This window comes from Tupaia chinensis, unplaced genomic scaffold (genome assembly GCF_000334495.1).
Source record: "Tupaia chinensis unplaced genomic scaffold, TupChi_1.0 Scaffold000061_1, whole genome shotgun sequence".
In the NCBI taxonomy this organism is placed as follows: domain Eukaryota; kingdom Metazoa; phylum Chordata; class Mammalia; order Scandentia; family Tupaiidae; genus Tupaia; species Tupaia belangeri.
In genome coordinates, this window is record NW_006159519.1 from 1,591,760 (window position 1) to 1,609,823 (window position 18,064).

An 18,064-nucleotide genomic window follows, 5' to 3' on the forward strand; every position below is an offset into this window, starting at 1 on the left:
TGAGCCAGCTACCCGGGCTGCATGACGGACGGATATTTGCAACGGGGCAGGAGAAAGCCCAAGGCATGCCTGCTGCCGAGACAGAGAGCTGGGTGGCCGAGGCAGGCGGCCTGGAACAGGAGGGGCTGCAACTGGGCCCAGGAGGAGGCTCCTCGCAGACGCGGGTGACAGACGACAACGCTGAAATCAGCGTTCCTCAGAGCAGGACAGACTGATGGGGCTCACCCCTGCTTGGCAGGACAGGCAGGAAACAGAGTTGCCCTCAAAACACTCAACATCGTGTTCTTTAATTTGAGAAACATCAAATGTTAAGCTCATCTAGCTCTGTGGCTTTCAATCTTCTTTTGGCTTTCTTTTCTTTTCTTTTCTTTTCTTTTCAGAGTCCGCATGTGTGCTTTTTGAACAGACAGAGACAGAAAGCAAAAAATGGCCCCCTTCCCCAGGGACACAGCCACAGTGCAATCCCTCCTCTATTTTCCGCTCAGGATTTGGGCATGCATGCGCAAACACCCGACGTGAGTTTCAAGTTTCCGGGTTTGGGACTCAAACCCTGGTCAGCTATGTGGGAGTCCAGCGACGAAAACGTTACATGATCTGCTGGTCCCCTTTTGGTTTTATCTTCTAAACTGCAGACTCCTTTTTCGATCCATTCACAGTGGTTGCTGTCATCAGCAGTACTCAGTTACCAAGTCCTGCCAACCACCTCCAGGACGGGATCATCCGGCACCCTTACTGCTGCACCCAGCTTGGGGAGGGCCCGTGACCACAGCCCCTCCCTCACGCCTTTCCGCTCCGTACTCCTGTTCCCAGTCCACCCTTCGCCCTGCAGCCAGCGTAGACCTTTCACATGGTAAACATGTTTGCATGCTTCTTCTCCAACTCAGAGCCCTCAATGTCTTTCTGGAGGTTTCAGTGTAAAGTCTAAGATCTCTGGGGCCAGCAGGTGGCATTGTGGTTAAGGTTCTGGACTCCCACATGGCAGACCATGTTTCGAGTCCTCGACCTGCAGGCTTAAAAATCACGGGAACCAGCAGTTAGCGTAATGGCTATGTCTCTGGACTCCCACGTAGTCGACCATGGTTCACGTCCCGGACCTGGTGGCTTAAAACTCACGCCGGGCATGTGTGCGTGCATGCCCAAGATCCCGAGAGGAGAATGGAGGAGAAGGGATTGCGGCGTGACCATCCCCCCTGGGGGGTGATTTCTTGCTTTCTGTCTCTATGTCTCCCTCTGTCTGTCTGGCGAGCACACACGCCCTATAGTGAAAACCTCTCCCCCCCCCAAAAAAAAAGAAAAAAAAGAAAAAAAAATGAGAAAATCACACCGGGCGAGCATGTGTGTGCACCTGCCCAGAATACTGGAAAGAGAAGGGATTGAGACATGGTCATCGTCTCTGTGGGGTGATTTTTCACGTTCCCTTTCACTGTTTCTGTCTGTCTCTCTCCAGTGACTGCACATGCCTTAGGGCAAAAACCTTTTTAAAAAAAAAAAAGTCTAAGATCTCCAGCTCAGCCCAAAGGCCTGAATCCTGTTTCCTACCTCTCTCTCAGCCTTACCCAAGGCACTTCCTTTCTTCTTCTCCAGAGTCCAGCCATTCTTTCAAGTCTTCCCATGTACTATCCCTTAGTCCAGAACCTCCCCTCCTCTCCCTGCCCTCGCTGGCCCCTTGCATATGCTCCCCCTTCGGAGGCCAGGCCCAGGAGAGGCTGGGTCCTCCTGAGAGGTCCTGATCACACCTGTGCTTTTCCCGGCTCTGACTCCTCACTCGCCTGGACAGGTGTCATGGCCGTGCCTTTCTCGCTCCTCTCTACACTCCTAAGGGCCAGGGGAATGCCTGCCTCTTTTGCCAGCTCTAAGCACACACCTGCAGGCCACCTACACTCGGCTAACATGCAAACAGAAGCCCAATATTCAGTTCCATGGTACAGGAAAGGGTGGGGCGTTCAGAGTTCTGCTTCTCCCTCCACTGCCCCTCCTAGGGGGCATCTGTTGCCAAAAATGCTGATTTGAGTGGAGTCGGGGTCTGATCTCATTCCAGCACATCTGGAAAATATCCAGAGTGTTGCCCAGACCTCGATGCTGGAGGCCGCGAACGGAGGAGCCCCATGAATACAGCCAGCAGGAAGAACCTGCCAACGAGCACGGAGCACACTCCTTACCAGGTACTGCAGGGTCCCCACGAAGGAAGTGCAAAGGCTGCCCTGGTCCAGCTCCTTGGCATATCCGAGGTCAATAATCTTGTGAATTAACTGAAAAAAGAAAAAGAAGAGAACTCTGAGGATCATGAGACGACATGCCCTTCCTCAAGGATTCTGACGCTTGCCTCTAGAGCAGAGAGATTACCGAAGTCCTGGGTAGCAGCAGCTATAACTTCCTGCGTGCCACCAAATGCAGCTGTTCTCCCCTACTCAAGGTTTCAGCCACCCGTGGACAATCGCGGTCAGGAAATGTTCAACAGAAAATCCCAGAAATGAACAACAGATACGTTTCGATTGTGCATTGTTCTGAGCAGCGTGATGAAATCTCGCACCATCCCACTCCATCCTGCCTGGCACACGAACATGCCTTTATGTAGTGTGTCTGTGCTAGCATGCATCTACACTGCCTGCCTGTGCCATTCTGCAGCCCTCTCAGTTACCAAATGGGCTCTGCAGCACTGGGGTGCTTGTGTGCAAGTAACCCTCATCCTACTTAGGAAGAGCCCTGAAGCCAAGAGCAGGAGTAACAGTATGTGGCTACTGTATCAATATAACCACTCGATTTTACTCCTAGGTACTGTGGCTTAGCTCTCGTACATTAAGCTGTATCACATGTGTGAATGTTGGGAAAAACAGCACACTAGGGCTCCTCAGTACTATCCGCGGTTTCAGGCATGCCCTGGGGGCCTTGGACAGGTGCATAGGAGAAAAACGCCTGCAGAACGCTAGGTTAGGGCAGAAGAAAACACATGCTGTAAACACACTAGGCAAACGTCCCTTGCTCTGCCACCGATCATCAGAGGGAGCGATCATCATCAGTGATCACCTTCAGATCTCAGCCTCAGACCCGTCAGTGAGAAGGCATGTGAGCGCCAAGATGGCCCAGCCTCTCGGGCCAGGACGCTGGTGGGTGCTCTACCACATCCGCAGGCATCAAGGGACCAAGGAGGAGAGTGACCCCACTCCACTCGGCTAGGCCTGGCTCATCAATGTGGGGAGACCACAGGGAGGGGACGAGCACCCCCAACTGAGGGGCACTGAAGAGGGTCACAAAGAGCCCGGGGGAACTGCCAGCTGGGTGGCAGGTGCCAGTTCCAAACATCTCTGCCCTGCGACACACAGAACTGATTTATAGCTGGTTTCCATTCTAGCATCAAAACTTGAGGCTCTTAAACTAAAAACAAGAAGTCTGTTTCCAAGCAGCCGGTCCCAACGGAGGGGTGGAGGTGGGAAGACAAGCATTGTTTTCCTTATCGGATCCCTAACAATGTGACCCGCTCAAAGCTACCTCGATCTGCAGGAACATTTTGCAGAATCGGTTTCAAATCAAAGCAGCACTCTCAGGGATCAAAGCCTCGCTCAGGAAATGCGAAGACAAACCAAGCATGCAGAGGGTGTTCCTCTGGCCTGCAGATGCAGCCCCCTAGGCACCCACAAACCTCCTAACTGCCAGCAGGTCACTCACTCTTTGCTCTCCTTGCTGTAGGACGATGTTTTCTGGTTTGAGGTCCCGATGGATGATTCTGTTCTCGTGAAGGTATCTAAGTGCAGAGGCTGAGGGTGGAAAGGGCAGTGGGTATTTATTAGGCCTAAGAAACGCTTCTTGCTTCAGAATCTCCTGTCCCCTCAAAGACAAACACTGTGCGCCCTGACACGGCCTCTGCTCTCGGTACGCAGACGCGTGACGGAGGGAAGGGCCTGGCAGACAGACGCTCCTCGGGTGGGGTGAAGGCGGTCCGGCTATGCGAGGACAGATCGTAAGAACCGGCTCACTCATGCCAAGGGTTCCTAGCCTACACCCAGGAGGGCACCAGCTGACCTGGAGCAGCGGTTCTCGAACTGTACAACCCAGGCCAGCAGCACCTGAAGTGATGTCTCACTTTCTGTCTGTCTCTGTCTCTCCGGCAAGTGCACATGCCCTCTCTAAAAGAAATGAAAAAGCAATAATGAAAGGCCTTTTTCACCTCTTCGATCAGCAAGAATTTTAGATGAGCTTGCCAGGAGTACAGGTTTTTTTGTTTTGTTTTGTTTTGAAATAATTGCCAGAGGTTGCAGGTGCTCACCTGACAAAGGGGAGAGGGAGAAAGCACCCCAGTGTAGAGTGGTTATGCCACGATCACTTTCCTCCATTCTCCATCCTGTCAGGATTTGGGGCACACACACTGTGTTTTTCAAACTGCGGGGGCCATGTGAGAGCCAGCTCCCTTCACCACCAGGCCATGGGGCCAGCCCAGAAATGCAAGACTCTCAGGCCTCCTTCTAGACCAACTGAATGGGAAACCCTGGGGGACCCCACGATCCATGGTAACAAGCTCTCCAGGTGCAGATGCTCATGAAGTCTGAGAAGGGGGAATGCACTGGCCGAGGGGCCCCCACACCTCAGTTCTACAGGACAGCGAGGGAGAAGGGCCTGCGGGAAGAGAGCGCCCAGGTCCTACGGCCCCGAGTCAATCCGGCCACAGGGGCTTCCAGGAAGTGGAGAAGGGCGAGGAGAACGGGGGCCCCTCACACCCCGGACCCTGTTCTTGCAGACTCACTACCGCTCAGTTCTCTGGTGGGTTCTGTGGGGACGCGAATGCAGGGACATCCCCCCCCCCAGTGGAAGATCAGGATCGAGTTGGGAAGGACGCTGCATAGCACAGGCTGTGAAGTCGCTCAGCACCTGCAGTCTCTGCTTGAACAGATGGGACAGTGTGGCACGGAGCGACAGGGACTGTCTGCGGTCAGACTGGAGGGGGAGATGTCTACCCGTGAGAGAGGCTTTGTCACTTTCTTAGGAGCCCTAGCTAACTGTGCTACGAAAGGGGAAAAATGAGCCACCAGCACACCGCAGGCAATACTGGGTCGCTGCAAACGCATGCGAGTCCCGGGCCAGAACTATCACAGCTCCCGCTGGGAAGGCCCCAGGTGTGCACCCTGATGTCTCCCTGGGCGTGTGCACATGTGCTCATGGTCTGGGCTGGCTGAGGATGGGGGTGGGTCATGGTGTGACCCTGTTAGGGATGCCTGTGCCCCCCACCCCCATCGTCTCTTCCTTCATCTCTGTTTCTATCATAGAAAGGAGAAGAGAGAAAAAAACTAGAATAAGTATTGAAAAAAGATAAAATTGGAACCAGCAGGTGGCATGATGGCTAGGTTGTTAGACTCCCACCTAGTTGACCATGGTTCAAGTCCCGGCTCTTTCAGACAGCATTGATCTTGCCATCCTCCTGCCTCCCCAGTCTCAGGGATTACAGGTGCACACCTGCCAACTCAGTCTTAAGCTTGGCCCAGGACTCGAACTTGGGCCTGCCACGTGGTCCAGTCTGTGGGGCAGTGTCTCCCTACCACAGCCGGGTCAACCAGACTTTAGTCTTCATTTTTGGGCAGTCTTTTATTTTTTTAAAAATTGTATTCAACTTTATTTATTTATTCAAATTTGACCAGAGAGGGGCAGAGAGAGAGAGAGCGAGCAAGAGAGAGAAAGAAAGTGAGAAAGCAAACCACCAGGTCCAGGACTCGAACCAGTCAGCCACGTGGGAGTCCAGGGCCCTTAATCACCACTCCACCTGCCGGCCCCATGAGACTCTGTCACTTAGTACAGTGTCAGATCAGCGTCTGACAGGAATTGTTACTGATTTTCTTGAACTAGGTGGGTCCCACGTGACTGATACAGACAAGACCTCTCAGACGGCTCCCCTTACAGAATACACCATCGAGAAGTCCAGTACGGTCTGACTGCTGCATTTTATAAAGCAACCTGAGTTATAAAATGAGCCAAATCAGGGGCCAGAGGTAGCATGATGGTTAATGTGCTGGACTCCCACTTGGTTAACTGCGATTCGAGTCTCAGGCCTGGTGGCTTGAGAATCATGCCAGGTACATGCATGCCCAGACTTCCAAAAGGAGAATGGAGGAGAATGGATTGTGGCGTGGCCTTCCCTCTTTGGAGGGTGATTTCTCACTTTCCCTTTCTCTGCTCTGTCTCACGCATGCACCCTGTAGCAAAAAGCTATTTAAAAAAAAATAATCAAATTGTCTCGAGCTGAGAAGGTAACTTGGTTTAAACTGGGTAGAAAATGAGATGAGATTTAGAAGAATTTGACATCTGGAAGTTTTTTTTCCAAAATCAAGGGCCAGCTGTGTGGCCTGGTGGTTGAGGAGGCTGGATCCTACATGGCCTACTGCATGGTTCAAATCCTGGTTCAAGCAGCTTTAAAAACACACCAGATACATGTGTGTGTGTGACACAGCAACTGGTGGAGAAATGGAGAAGAGATTTTGCCATAACCATGCCCCTTAGACGGTGCTTTTTCCCTCCCCTCCTCAGGGTATACGCCCTCTGGCCAAAAAAAAAAAGAGAAAAAAAAAATCCCTGGCAATAGTAAGAATACATGTTCATAAAAACTGAAAACCACAGCACAAACGTCAATCAGCTCATTTCTCATGTTTCCATTACAGAAGAGAAGCACCACCTGAGGACTCTCAATTAGACCACACAGTGGCCAGGACATGTGTCACGGAAGGCCCAAGGGAAGGACCTGCCATGCAGCACAACATCCCTTCCCGTCACCTGGTCACGAACCCTCGTTCCCGTAGCTAAGCGGCTGACAGACACGTAACTGAAGGATGTGACATAAGCTCTTTCTGGTGAAGAGAATCCCGAAGCGTGGCCTCTGTCCACTTTTCAGACTAGAAACCATAAACTGGGGAACAGACAGGGGCAGGCAGACTCCCATGTAGGGGAGCAGGCTTATCAGGGCGCAGCCCGGGAACCCCTCCTTTCCACCCATGAGCTGTGAGGATGACTCAGCTCCCTGGGAAGCCCTGAGCCTCAAACACAGTCCACAGAGAGGAGACGGACAGAAATGGACCAAAAGCCAAGACAGAGAGAAGAGAAAGATGATCGGTGTCGACTGGTCCCCGCCACCAAGCAGAAGGGCAGCATGCGTAAAATCTGGGCGCGTGCCTACTAAGTGCCAGCCACTTGGGTGTCACCAGACTTTCCAAACAAAACGGACGGGAGAGCCAACTGGCCAGATGGGGAAGATTTAGTCTGGCTAACGGTTTCTTGGCTACAACCTCTTCAGTGACTAATCAGCGAGGCGACGAGGCTCAGGGCCAAGCGCGAAGAGGGAAGTCCACGCTGGAGCAATAACAGACCGCCTTTTTCACCTCTTCAACCGGCAAGAGTTTTCGATGAAAGATGAGGGACACTCCTCCATCTGGCTGAAAGGAGTAAAAATCCGTGTGTGGTTTTTGGAAAGCGATATGCAATAGCCCTTGAATTTTAAAATACACGTATGATGGGTCTTCTAAAAGTTCATGAGGGAAACAGCCAGCCCTGTGCTATGATGGTTAAGCACTGTACAAATGAAGCCACACTGCACGTGGCTCACCAGGTTCGAGTCCGGCCCTCATGGACTCATTCTCTTATCGGCTCAATGAGTACCTACAGTGTCACCGCTGCGGGTTCCGGCAGAGATCACGTAACAATGGCAATACCAAGTCCCAAATGGGTAGAAGAGGCTGAGGACAGGAGGATCCCTGGGAGAGTCACAGGAAGGAGAGGTCAGAGCAGACCCAGGGAAGGGCGGGTCTACAGCTGGGTCCCCAAAGACGGGAAGGCTTGGGGTCATGGGTTCAGGTTACACAGAAACAGCATGCTAAGTAGCAGTGCAGAGGCCAGCAGGAGGACCGAGGGCCAAGGGCCAGCAGGAGGACCGCTACGCAGAAACAGCATGCTAAGTAGCAGTGCCGAGGCCAGCAGGAGGACCGAGGGCCAAGCGCCGGCGGGAAGACGAGGGCCAAGTACCAGCAGGAGGATCGAGGGCCAAGCGCTGGCGGGAGGATGAGGGCCAAGGGCCCACCAGGCGTGTGTGTGCGCATGCCCTAGATCCCCAGAGGAGAATGGAGGAGAAGGGATTGCGGAGGACTAAGAGCAAAGAGCCTGCAGGTCGGCTGCGGGGAAGCTGGCAGCTTGGCCTCGATCCGACAGCGGGTTACGGGGAGAGCGTCCTTTCAGAGGCAGGGAGACGCACTAGCAGGAGGGCAGTGTTACAGAGATCTGCTGTGACACGGGATTAGTGGAGGCAGGGAACAGACTGGGAGAATGGACAAGATGATGTGAGGGAAGGCTGGGAGGACTCAGGGACTTGTTAGATGGGGGGCCTGGAGCAGACTCTAAGAGACAAGATGCAAAACTGACTCTCGTCTGGGTAACCGGCAGAGTCGGGTCTGTGGGCCAGCGGCTGTGTGGTAGAGTCCTGGACCTGGCAGCTAGAGCCCACCCAGCTGACTGTGTGGCCGGAGTCCTGGACCTGGCAGCTTGAGACATACCCGGCGTGTGTGCCTGCATGCTCAAAATCCTGACAGGAGGGAGGAATGGAGAAGGGACTGCGGCACGACTGTGCTCCACGGCGGGGGCTTTCTCGTGCTTTCTTTTTCCCCCTTTTCTTGCTCTCTCCCCCTCCTTTCAGGGACTGCATGCGTCTGCTGGCAAAATTACAAATTAAAAAAGAATTATGAAAAAAAAGAAAAGAAAGACGGGTCTAGCGACAAGAGAGAGGATGCTGGAAAGTGAGCTGGTTTCAGGAAGCAGTCTAGGACTGCAGCTTGGGAGCGACACTGGGAGAAATGCCTGTTGGGACAGACATGGCATTTAGGCTGGAGACGGGGCTGAATATGCAGATCTGGGAAAGGCTGCAGCTGACAGAGGTGCCACGAGAGTGGCCGTCAAACGGGAGACTGGACATAGTAGCTGCCAGTCCAGGCACAGAGAGGGACCCACGGGGTGGCACGGGGACAAATAGAAAGCAAGAAGACAGAGCTCCTGACAAGAGAGGATGCAAAACACTGAGGGGAGAACCTATGGGAAGCAGTTAGGTGAGACAGCTGTGTGGACGTCCACACATCCTGAAAATCAGCAACTGGGGGGATCAGCAGTTAGCGTAATGGCTATGTCGCTGGACTCCCACGTAGTCAATCACAGTTCAAGTCCTGGATCCGGTGGCTTAAATACTCCAGGTGCATGTGCATGTGTGCCCAAGATCTCGAGAGAATGGAGGAGAAGGGATTGCAGTGTGGCCATTCCTCCTGGGGCGTGATTTCTCGCTTTCTGTCTGTCTCTGTCTTTCTGGCGAACACACATAACCTAGAGTCAGAAATCTCTCAAAAAACAAAACAAAACAAAAGAGTGAAAAATCTCTCAAAAAAACCAAAACAAAACAAAACAAAAACCAAAAACAAAAACCCAGCAACCTGAACAGTGAAAGCAGAGGGACCTCAGAGATCAGTCAGAGCCCACACCCCTCATGAGGGGCTGAGGACGCTGAGGCCCAGAGAGGTTCGCACCTTGCCCAAGGTTACAGAGCTGGCAGATGGAACAGCTAGGACTCTCTCACTACTGTTGTTTCTTTAGCTGCTTATTTACGCTTTCCCACATATTCTACGTGCAAATGACCCAAGATCAGGCAACCACTCTGTTACTATATATTCAACAGAACGAGCCCAGAAATCTGCCACTAAGGAAAAGCCAGCACGCTCACTTCTCTGACCCCTAGAACAGAGCTCTCCCCAAAGCCATGTGTCCACTCCCAACTCCCCTTTCCTCTTTGGTCCGCCCCTGGACGCCGGCAGGGAGCAGCACCAACAGGAAGAGAGGTGACCTGGAGAACGCAGCACTGGTGAAAACGGGGTGGGCTTCCTTAGGCTGGAGGACAGCCAGTCAGTCACCAGGCAGGCGGCCCCCTGGAGGGTGGAGGAAGACCAATCCCAGTCTAAGACCTGTTAAAGCCCAAACGGTCAGAGCCCACTGCCCAGCAGGCCCCCAGGCCACACAGGGCCACAGTCCGGCCCTCGGTCCTGGGCGCTCCGGAGCTCGCTCCTCCTCCAGCAGAAGGAAACGCACGCCAATGTTTTCCAAAGAATAATGAGCAAGACTGTGTGGATAGAGTCCACTGACAGCTAACTTCCTTGAGCTATTTCAGGGTCACAATGCATCAAAGTCCAATCCTTTCCCCTGCCTCTGCCCCTGTGCTCCGATGTCTCGCAGCATCAGGGCCACGGTCGATGGGCTGGTGTGGCACAGGCAGCTGGGCCCTGCACTGGCCCGGCCTCCGCTCATCCTCCCCTCCTGCCTCTCCTGCAACACCATCGTGGGCAGTTTCAAGTTCAGGGGGAAATCCCACCTGTGCCTATTATCTTGACATGTGTAGAGGGGGTGTCCCTGGGCGTCCCAGTGACACAGAAGGGTTTAGGGACCAACAGGTTAACCTAGAAGAGGGGACAATGAACGTGGCCCTGGCCGTCAAGGGTGTGGCTCTGCCTGGAAATCAGCCTGGCAGAGGGCGGCGGCAGCGAGTCCAGCAAAGGAGCATGGGGCCAGTGCTTGTAACAAACTGACCAGAATACGCTCAGGAGATGTTGCGGGGCACAAGAGCGAGGTTACGTGAGCTGGGAGGAAAGCTCTGCACTTGGGCTCGGTCACGAGATCCTTTAAGAGAAATAAACATGAGTCTGGTACACAAATCAGAAATGGAAACGGAAGTAAAATGCAGGCTTATCAGCGACCTCAAGCACAAACACAAAATCAGGGGATGATACAACGCCGCCCAGAATGTCGGAGGGGGACGGGGTCTGAGGAAGGTGGGCCACGTCCAGGATGGGGTCTCACCGGACACCACCTGTCTGCTTTGCTGGCTCCAACCTCAGGACATGACCGACACTAGGGACTGGAGTTTTCCAAAAAGGACAGAAGGGAACGAGGAGGCTGTGCACGTGTCACCTCCGTTTATCCTAACAGTTCCAGTGAAATGAGCAATGTTCACGTACACAGAGAATGACGCTGGGAAAAGCTATGTCACATGCCCAAGGTCACGCTCGTATGTGGGAGTGTTAACTATACGCAGACATCGGGTCTTTTGAAAGACCCGATGGGCAGTGATGCTGTGGTAAAACACAATGCTCTGCGGGGCTGACCCATGCGGGAAGGTAGAGGTTCGAGCCTGGAGACCTCCCTGGGCACACAGGCCTGGGCTTGCCCATGAACCGGCTGGTCAGGGGATGGAGTGTAAAGACCCAGTAGGGGCTGCTGTCTCTGTCTCCCTGTGTCTCTCCTGCTCATGGAAGAAATAAATTTTAAAAAGTCTTTACTTATATTAATTCCCTTTAGGATTTATTTCATTAGCCTCATGAGTATTTATGGAGAAGCTCAACTGTACTAGAAATCATTGTTCTATGAGCTGTTCCAGTGACTCAAGTTTCTGTTAAGAAGTTTAATTCTGGGACCAACACATGACAAAATGGTTACATCACTGGACTCCCATGTAGTCGACTGCGGTTTAAGTCCCGGACCCAAGCGCGTGTGTGAGCATGCTCAAGATCCCGAGGGGAGAATGGAGGAGAAGGAGTGTGGCATCCCCTGGGGCATGATTCCTTGCTTTCTGTCTCTCTGATGGGCATGTGTGCCCTATAGCAAAAATCTCCCCCCCAAAAAAAAAATAGAAAAAAAAAAGAAAAAACACACAAGAAGTTTAATTCTAGTGTACTTGTGTACTTCAAAGTTTTAATTATACCCAATCCGGGGTCACAGAGAAAAAGGAGAGCCAGTGCCCTACAGAATTTACATTCCACAGGCTGTCTGGCGGCATAGTGGTCAGGCAGCTGGACACATGGCTGACTGTACCCAATGGCTTGAAAAACATGCTGGGCACATGTGCATGTGTGCCAAAATCCTGAGAGGACAGAGGAGAAGACATTGCAGCATGGCCATCCCTCCGGGCAGTGATTCCTCACACACAGCTCTCCCAGCCCCCACTTTCTGTCTCTTGGGAGAGTACATGTGCCCTACAGAAAGTGTGTCTCCTATACACATAAGATTAGGACCAAAAAATCAAAAAGAATTTCAGGGCCAGCAGATGGCGTGGTGGTTAAGGTGCTGGATCCCACATGGCCGACCACGGGGTTTGAATCTTGGGCCTTGTAGCTGGAAAACCACACCAGGCACGCGTGCATGCCAAAAAAAATCCTGAGAGGAGATTGTAGAGGCCATCCCTCCTGAGGGTGATTGCTCACTTTCCCTCTGTCTTTCTCGGCAAAGGCATGCACTCCCTATGGCACAAATCTAAAAAAGAAAAGTTTTCGCACCCCTCCACTGGCAGGAGAGCTGTACCAAACGCACACTTAAAGAGCTCTCCTGGCTGCGCTGTCCTGATTTACGAGTAACCGAAATACACACACACACACACACATGCATGTGCACAGCTTGGATAGACAACACCAAAGCTACTACATGAGTGGGTGGTCACCGGATTCAAAAAGCACCCAAACCGAAAGAATATGCCACCAGTAGAGGCTGTATTTGTGTTAGTAAAGAACTATTTGTGGAAGTGAAAAGTCCCTATGAGGAAGTAGATGCTTATGTTTACTTGTGCCAATAATTTAAAGACTTTCTTAATAAATGCCTAAGTAATTTAGTGAAAGCCTGGGCTTGCCCATGAACCGGCTGGTCAGGGGATGGAGTGTAAAGACCCAGTAGGGGCTGCTGTCTCTGTCTCCCTGTGTCTCTCCTGCTCATGGAAGAAATAAATTTTAAAAAGTCTTTACTTATATTAATTCCCTTTAGGATTTATTTCATTAGCCTCATGAGTATTTATGGAGAAGCTCAACTGTACTAGAAATCATTGTTCTATGAGCTGTTCCAGTGACTCAAGTTTCTGTTAAGAAGTTTAATTCTGGGACCAACACATGACAAAATGGTTACATCACTGGACTCCCATGTAGTCGACTGCGGTTTAAGTCCCGGACCCAAGCGCGTGTGTGAGCATGCTCAAGATCCCGAGGGGAGAATGGAGGAGAAGGAGTGTGGCATCCCCTGGGGCATGATTCCTTGCTTTCTGTCTCTCTGATGGGCATGTGTGCCCTATAGCAAAAATCTCCCCCCCAAAAAAAAAATAGAAAAAAAAAAGAAAAAACACACAAGAAGTTTAATTCTAGTGTACTTGTGTACTTCAAAGTTTTAATTATACCCAATCCGGGGTCACAGAGAAAAAGGAGAGCCAGTGCCCTACAGAATTTACATTCCACAGGCTGTCTGGCGGCATAGTGGTCAGGCAGCTGGACACATGGCTGACTGTACCCAATGGCTTGAAAAACACGCTGGGCACATGTGTATGTGTGCCAAAATCCTGAGAGGACAGAGGAGAAGACATTGCAGCATGGCCATCCCTCCGGGCAGTGATTCCTCACACACAGCTCTCCCAGCCCCCACTTTCTGTCTCTTGGGAGAGTACATGTGCCCTACAGAAAGTGTGTCTCCTATACACATAAGATTAGGACCAAAAAATCAAAAAGAATTTCAGGGCCAGCAGATGGCGTGGTGGTTAAGGTGCTGGATCCCACATGGCCGACCACGGGGTTTGAATCTTGGGCCTTGTAGCTGGAAAACCACACCAGGCACGCGTGCATGCCAAAAAAAATCCTGAGAGGAGATTGTAGAGGCCATCCCTCCTGAGGGTGATTGCTCACTTTCCCTCTGTCTTTCTCGGCAAAGGCATGCACTCCCTATGGCACAAATCTAAAAAAGAAAAGTTTTCGCACCCCTCCACTGGCAGGAGAGCTGTACCAAACGCACACTTAAAGAGCTCTCCTGGCTGCGCTGTCCTGATTTACGAGTAACCGAAATACACACACACACACACACATGCATGTGCACAGCTTGGATAGACAACACCAAAGCTACTACATGAGTGGGTGGTCACCGGATTCAAAAAGCACCCAAACCGAAAGAATATGCCACCAGTAGAGGCTGTATTTGTGTTAGTAAAGAACTATTTGTGGAAGTGAAAAGTCCCTATGAGGAAGTAGATGCTTATGTTTACTTGTGCCAATAATTTAAAGACTTTCTTAATAAATGCCTAAGTAATTTAGTGAAAGAAAATGTTATAGCAAATAATAATAATAATAATAATAATAATAGCTTGATGAAGCGCCAACCAAAGAGAAACATCCATGGGAACCAGCAGTTAGCGTAATGGCTATGTCACTGGACTCCCACATAGTCGACGGCGGTTCGCGTCCTGGACCCGGTGGCTTAAAACTCACGCCGGGCGCGTGTGCGTGCATGCTCAAGATCCCGAGAGGAGAATGGAGGAGAAGGGATTGTGGCGCGACCATCCCCCCTGGGGGATGATTTCTTGCTTTCTGTCTCTATGTCTCTCTCTGTCTGTCTGGTGAGTGCACGCGCCCTACAGTGAAAACCTCTCAAAAAGAAAAAAAAAAAAAGCCATCCATGAAGAGCAAAAGACTATTCTCCAACTCTCTATCCTGCCTTCGGCACAACATGACAGAGAACAATTAATAATTTCCCCGAAGAGGTAAGAAATACGATCAAGTAAACATCTAAACGAATCGTGGCTGGGTCAGCTGCATGGCAGGTTGACAGGAAAACTCGTGGAATCCTCGACTTGGGGACCAGCTCCTGGGGTGGACAGTGGGCCCTCCCACTGCTCAGGCCAGTGCAGAGGACTCAGCTGGGCGGTCCTCCCATCGGACAAGGCTGGTGTCAGGTCAGCTTGCCCTCGAGGTGACCTCTGTCCAAGAGGACAAAGACACAGGACACAGAGGGAGATGGGCGTTTCATCTGTCAGACTGTTTGGACCTTAATCTTAAATCTCTCATTGACTGACTTTTCCTCTTGCCTCTCCTGTCAGGTGGAGGAAGGAAGGAGACGGAAGCAGGCCATGCCTACGGCCAGCGTTGGAGATGGAGAACCACCTCCCTCCAGGCCAGGGGCTGGAGAACTCAGCCTCGCAGATGTGGCTGAACGCTGGTAACGGGACAGGGGAGGATGGCGTGAGTGCACCGTCCCACGCTCGTCCCTCGTCTGTACGCTGTGTGTGCGTGTGCGTGGTGGTGGCAGTGGCGGTTTTGCTATATTTCAGACTGAGTCTCGCGGTGTCGTCATCCTCCTGCCTCAGCCTCCTGAGTAGGGGGACCACAGTGCCAGCTTTTAGAGTGGGCTGGGAATTGAACTCAGGCCTCCCAAGCACCAGCGTCCATGCACAGTGCCATGGCTAGGCTGCTTTTCTGTATACTTGGCAACTTAAAAAAGAAAGGTCTGAACAAACGAGAAATATATATACACTGCTTTGAAGGGCTGAGGTAGAGGAGGATGGAAATGGCACCGTTCCTCAAACCTGGGGATCGAACTCTGGGTACGTCTTCGTCTTTCTTAAAAAAAAAAAAAAAAAATTTATTTACTTACTTACTTATTTTTACTTATTTATTTGGTTTTTGCCATAGGGTGCATGTGCCCAGCGGAGAGAGACAGCAAGAGGGAAAGTAAGAACACACACACCCCCAGGGGATGGCCACACAATACCGTAAGCTCTTCTCTGCCGTTCTCCTTCAGGGACCCTGGCCATGCACACACACACTGCCGGATCCAGGACTCGAACCATGGTCAGATATGTGGGAGTCTAGCTCCCTAACCACCACACCACCTGTTGGCCCCTATTTACTTATTTTTATTTTGACCAGAAAGAGAAAGTGAGAAAGCAAGCCATTAAGTCCAGGACTTGAACTGTGGTCGGCCATGTGGGAGTCCAGCTCCTTAACCACCACACCACCTGTCAGCCCCACTAACTGGGAGGTTGTTTTGTTTTGTTTTTTTAAAGAGTGATTTCTGTTATAGGGCATGTGCACTCACCAGAAAGGCAGACAGAAGGCCAGAAAACAAGAAATCATCCTCTAGGGAGGATGGCCACTCCACAACCCCTTCTCCTCCATGTCCCTCTTAGGATCTTGGGCATGCACACACACGTGCCTGGCTTGAGTTTTAAGCCAACGTTCCGGGACTCAAACCATGGTCAACTACGTGGGAGCGCAGCAACGTAACCATTACACCATCTGCTGGTCCCCTGGCAGGTTAACTCTTAACCTTAGATCCCACACAATCAACTTGCACCAACAACCTTGGAGTGTATAATTTAAAACAAAAAAAGCAGCAGCCCTGAGTGTCTCTCCTACACTGCTGACACCGTCCCTGTGGGCCAACTTACAGAACTCCACGAGTTCCCACCCGGAGAGGCCCCAGCCCCATGAGACTTAGTGACCCCCCTCCCCCACTGGACTACGGATACTCTTGTTCTCCCAAAGCCAGCCTGACCTGCTCAGGAAGGCCACCACAGTCTCGCCTGAGGACACCGTGGTACTGAAGGACCAAACAGGGCAATTTCTCTTCGGCCTGCGGCTGGTGACAGGCTGCCAGCGTGGGTGTGGGAAAACCCACCGCCAAGGAATGAAATTCATTCGGATGACAACTGACTCCATCGCTGGCTATTCGAGGAAAGAAGGGAGTGGAGCTTTTGAGCGGGAAAGGAAATCTGGTCCTCGACATACATCACGGCTCGCCTGTGACTTGTCCGGAAGGGAGATCTATTTGAGCCCAGCGCCTGCCTGACTAGGCTCTGCTGACCTCCACACTCCACCCGAGGCCCCACCCCACTTTCCAAAGGACCAAAATATCTCCCCCATGTTCGGTGAGGACTCCCACAGGGCCCGGCCTGGCCGCCGGGGATTTACCGATGTCGCTCAGCAAGGTGAGGATGGCTCCTTCCCGCAGGCCGCAGCAGTTCTCGAACTGGTTCAGGTACTGTCGGGAAGTTGAAAGGAAAGGTGAGCGAGCACCCTTCACCACCTGATGTCACCTAGGTGCTAACTAGGGGCCCAGGGCACGAGGGGACCCACCTCTGAGGACACCGGACAGCAAGGCTGGCAGGATGGGCCCAGGTAGGAGGAGGAAGCAGCCTGAGAGCCCCTGGAGGCCCTCCTGTGCTCCTGGCACGTGTGGCTGGTGGTGTCTGAGTCATGCAGAGATGGAGAATTTCGATTCTCCCTGCCACGGCGGCCTTGACGAGGCAGGCCAGAGCCCAAGATGCTCAGCCACAAAAATTCTCTGCTCCCGAGAGCCCCACAGATGAGTCTCACAGATCCAGACTAACCTCCCTGGACCACCTCCCTGTCGCGGCCAGGTCATGTGGGGAACGCTCAGTGAGCAGGTACTGGCCTGGCCTGGGGCTCGTCTCTGCAGGAACGAGCTCAGCTCTGCTCTGCCTGCAGGATCTCATCCCGGTCTCGCTGCTGCCCTGAGGGAAGCGCTGTTGGAGCGTTCCCAGTGGTGACAGCGCTGAGACCAGAGGGGTGCCGCAGCTGTCAGCCACATGGCTACTGGAGGTGGAGCTGGGTGTGAGGCCATGCCCCACTTGGGTTCCAGCTGCTTGCCCCTTACCCTCCTGGCCTCCTCAACTTAGTAGAAGGCTCCCCCTGCTACTGGAAGCTGGTCTCAGAGGAAGACAGTGGAGACAGGGACTTCCCAGCTGAGGCTTGTAGTCACTAATCAGCATTTATATTACAGCACACGGGGGTGCAGTAGGTGGTGCAGTGGTTAAGGTGCTGGATTCCCACGTGGCTGACTGCAGTTCGAGTCCCAGACCTGATAGCTTGCTTGTTCGCTTTCCTTCTCTCTCTCTCTGGTTAGTGCATGTGCCCTAGATCAAATTTAAAACAATAAAGAAACTAACAATAAATTAAATTAAAATAAAACACACGCACGTTCAGGCCAGCTGCACAGTGCAGTGGTTAGGTGCTGTGCATTGGGGACCCGATCCCACAAGGCTGGCTGTGGTTCAAATCCCAGGCATGGTTCAAAAAACATACCAGGTGTGTCCATGCATTCTCAAAACCCTGATGGGATGGAGGGAAAAGACTGCAGTGTGGCTACGCCCCATCAGAGGGTGCTTTCTTTCTCTGTCTCTCTGTGAATGCACATATCCTCTGGCAATTTAATACGTTACAAAAATAAAAAAGCCAAGAGCCCGCTTCCCTAC

The 18,064-nt window shown here is 52.1% G+C and overlaps 1 protein-coding gene across 7 annotated transcripts in view; it reads right to left on the reverse strand.

Annotated features, from left to right (window-relative positions):
- The window catches only part of IKBKB (inhibitor of nuclear factor kappa B kinase subunit beta), a 51,998-nt gene that overhangs the window by 19,864 nt on the left and 14,070 nt on the right, over window positions 1-18,064 (reverse strand). For all 7 annotated transcript variants that reach the window (XM_014592811.2, XM_014592807.2, XM_006141661.3 and 4 more), the window contains exons 4-6: window positions 16,761-16,830; window positions 3,664-3,752; window positions 2,160-2,249 (exon numbers count right to left, since the gene is read on the reverse strand). In XM_014592811.2, coding sequence (XP_014448297.1) covers window positions 2,160-2,249; window positions 3,664-3,752; window positions 16,761-16,830 — 249 coding nt within the window. The remainder of the gene's footprint in view (window positions 1-2,159; window positions 2,250-3,663; window positions 3,753-16,760; window positions 16,831-18,064) is intronic.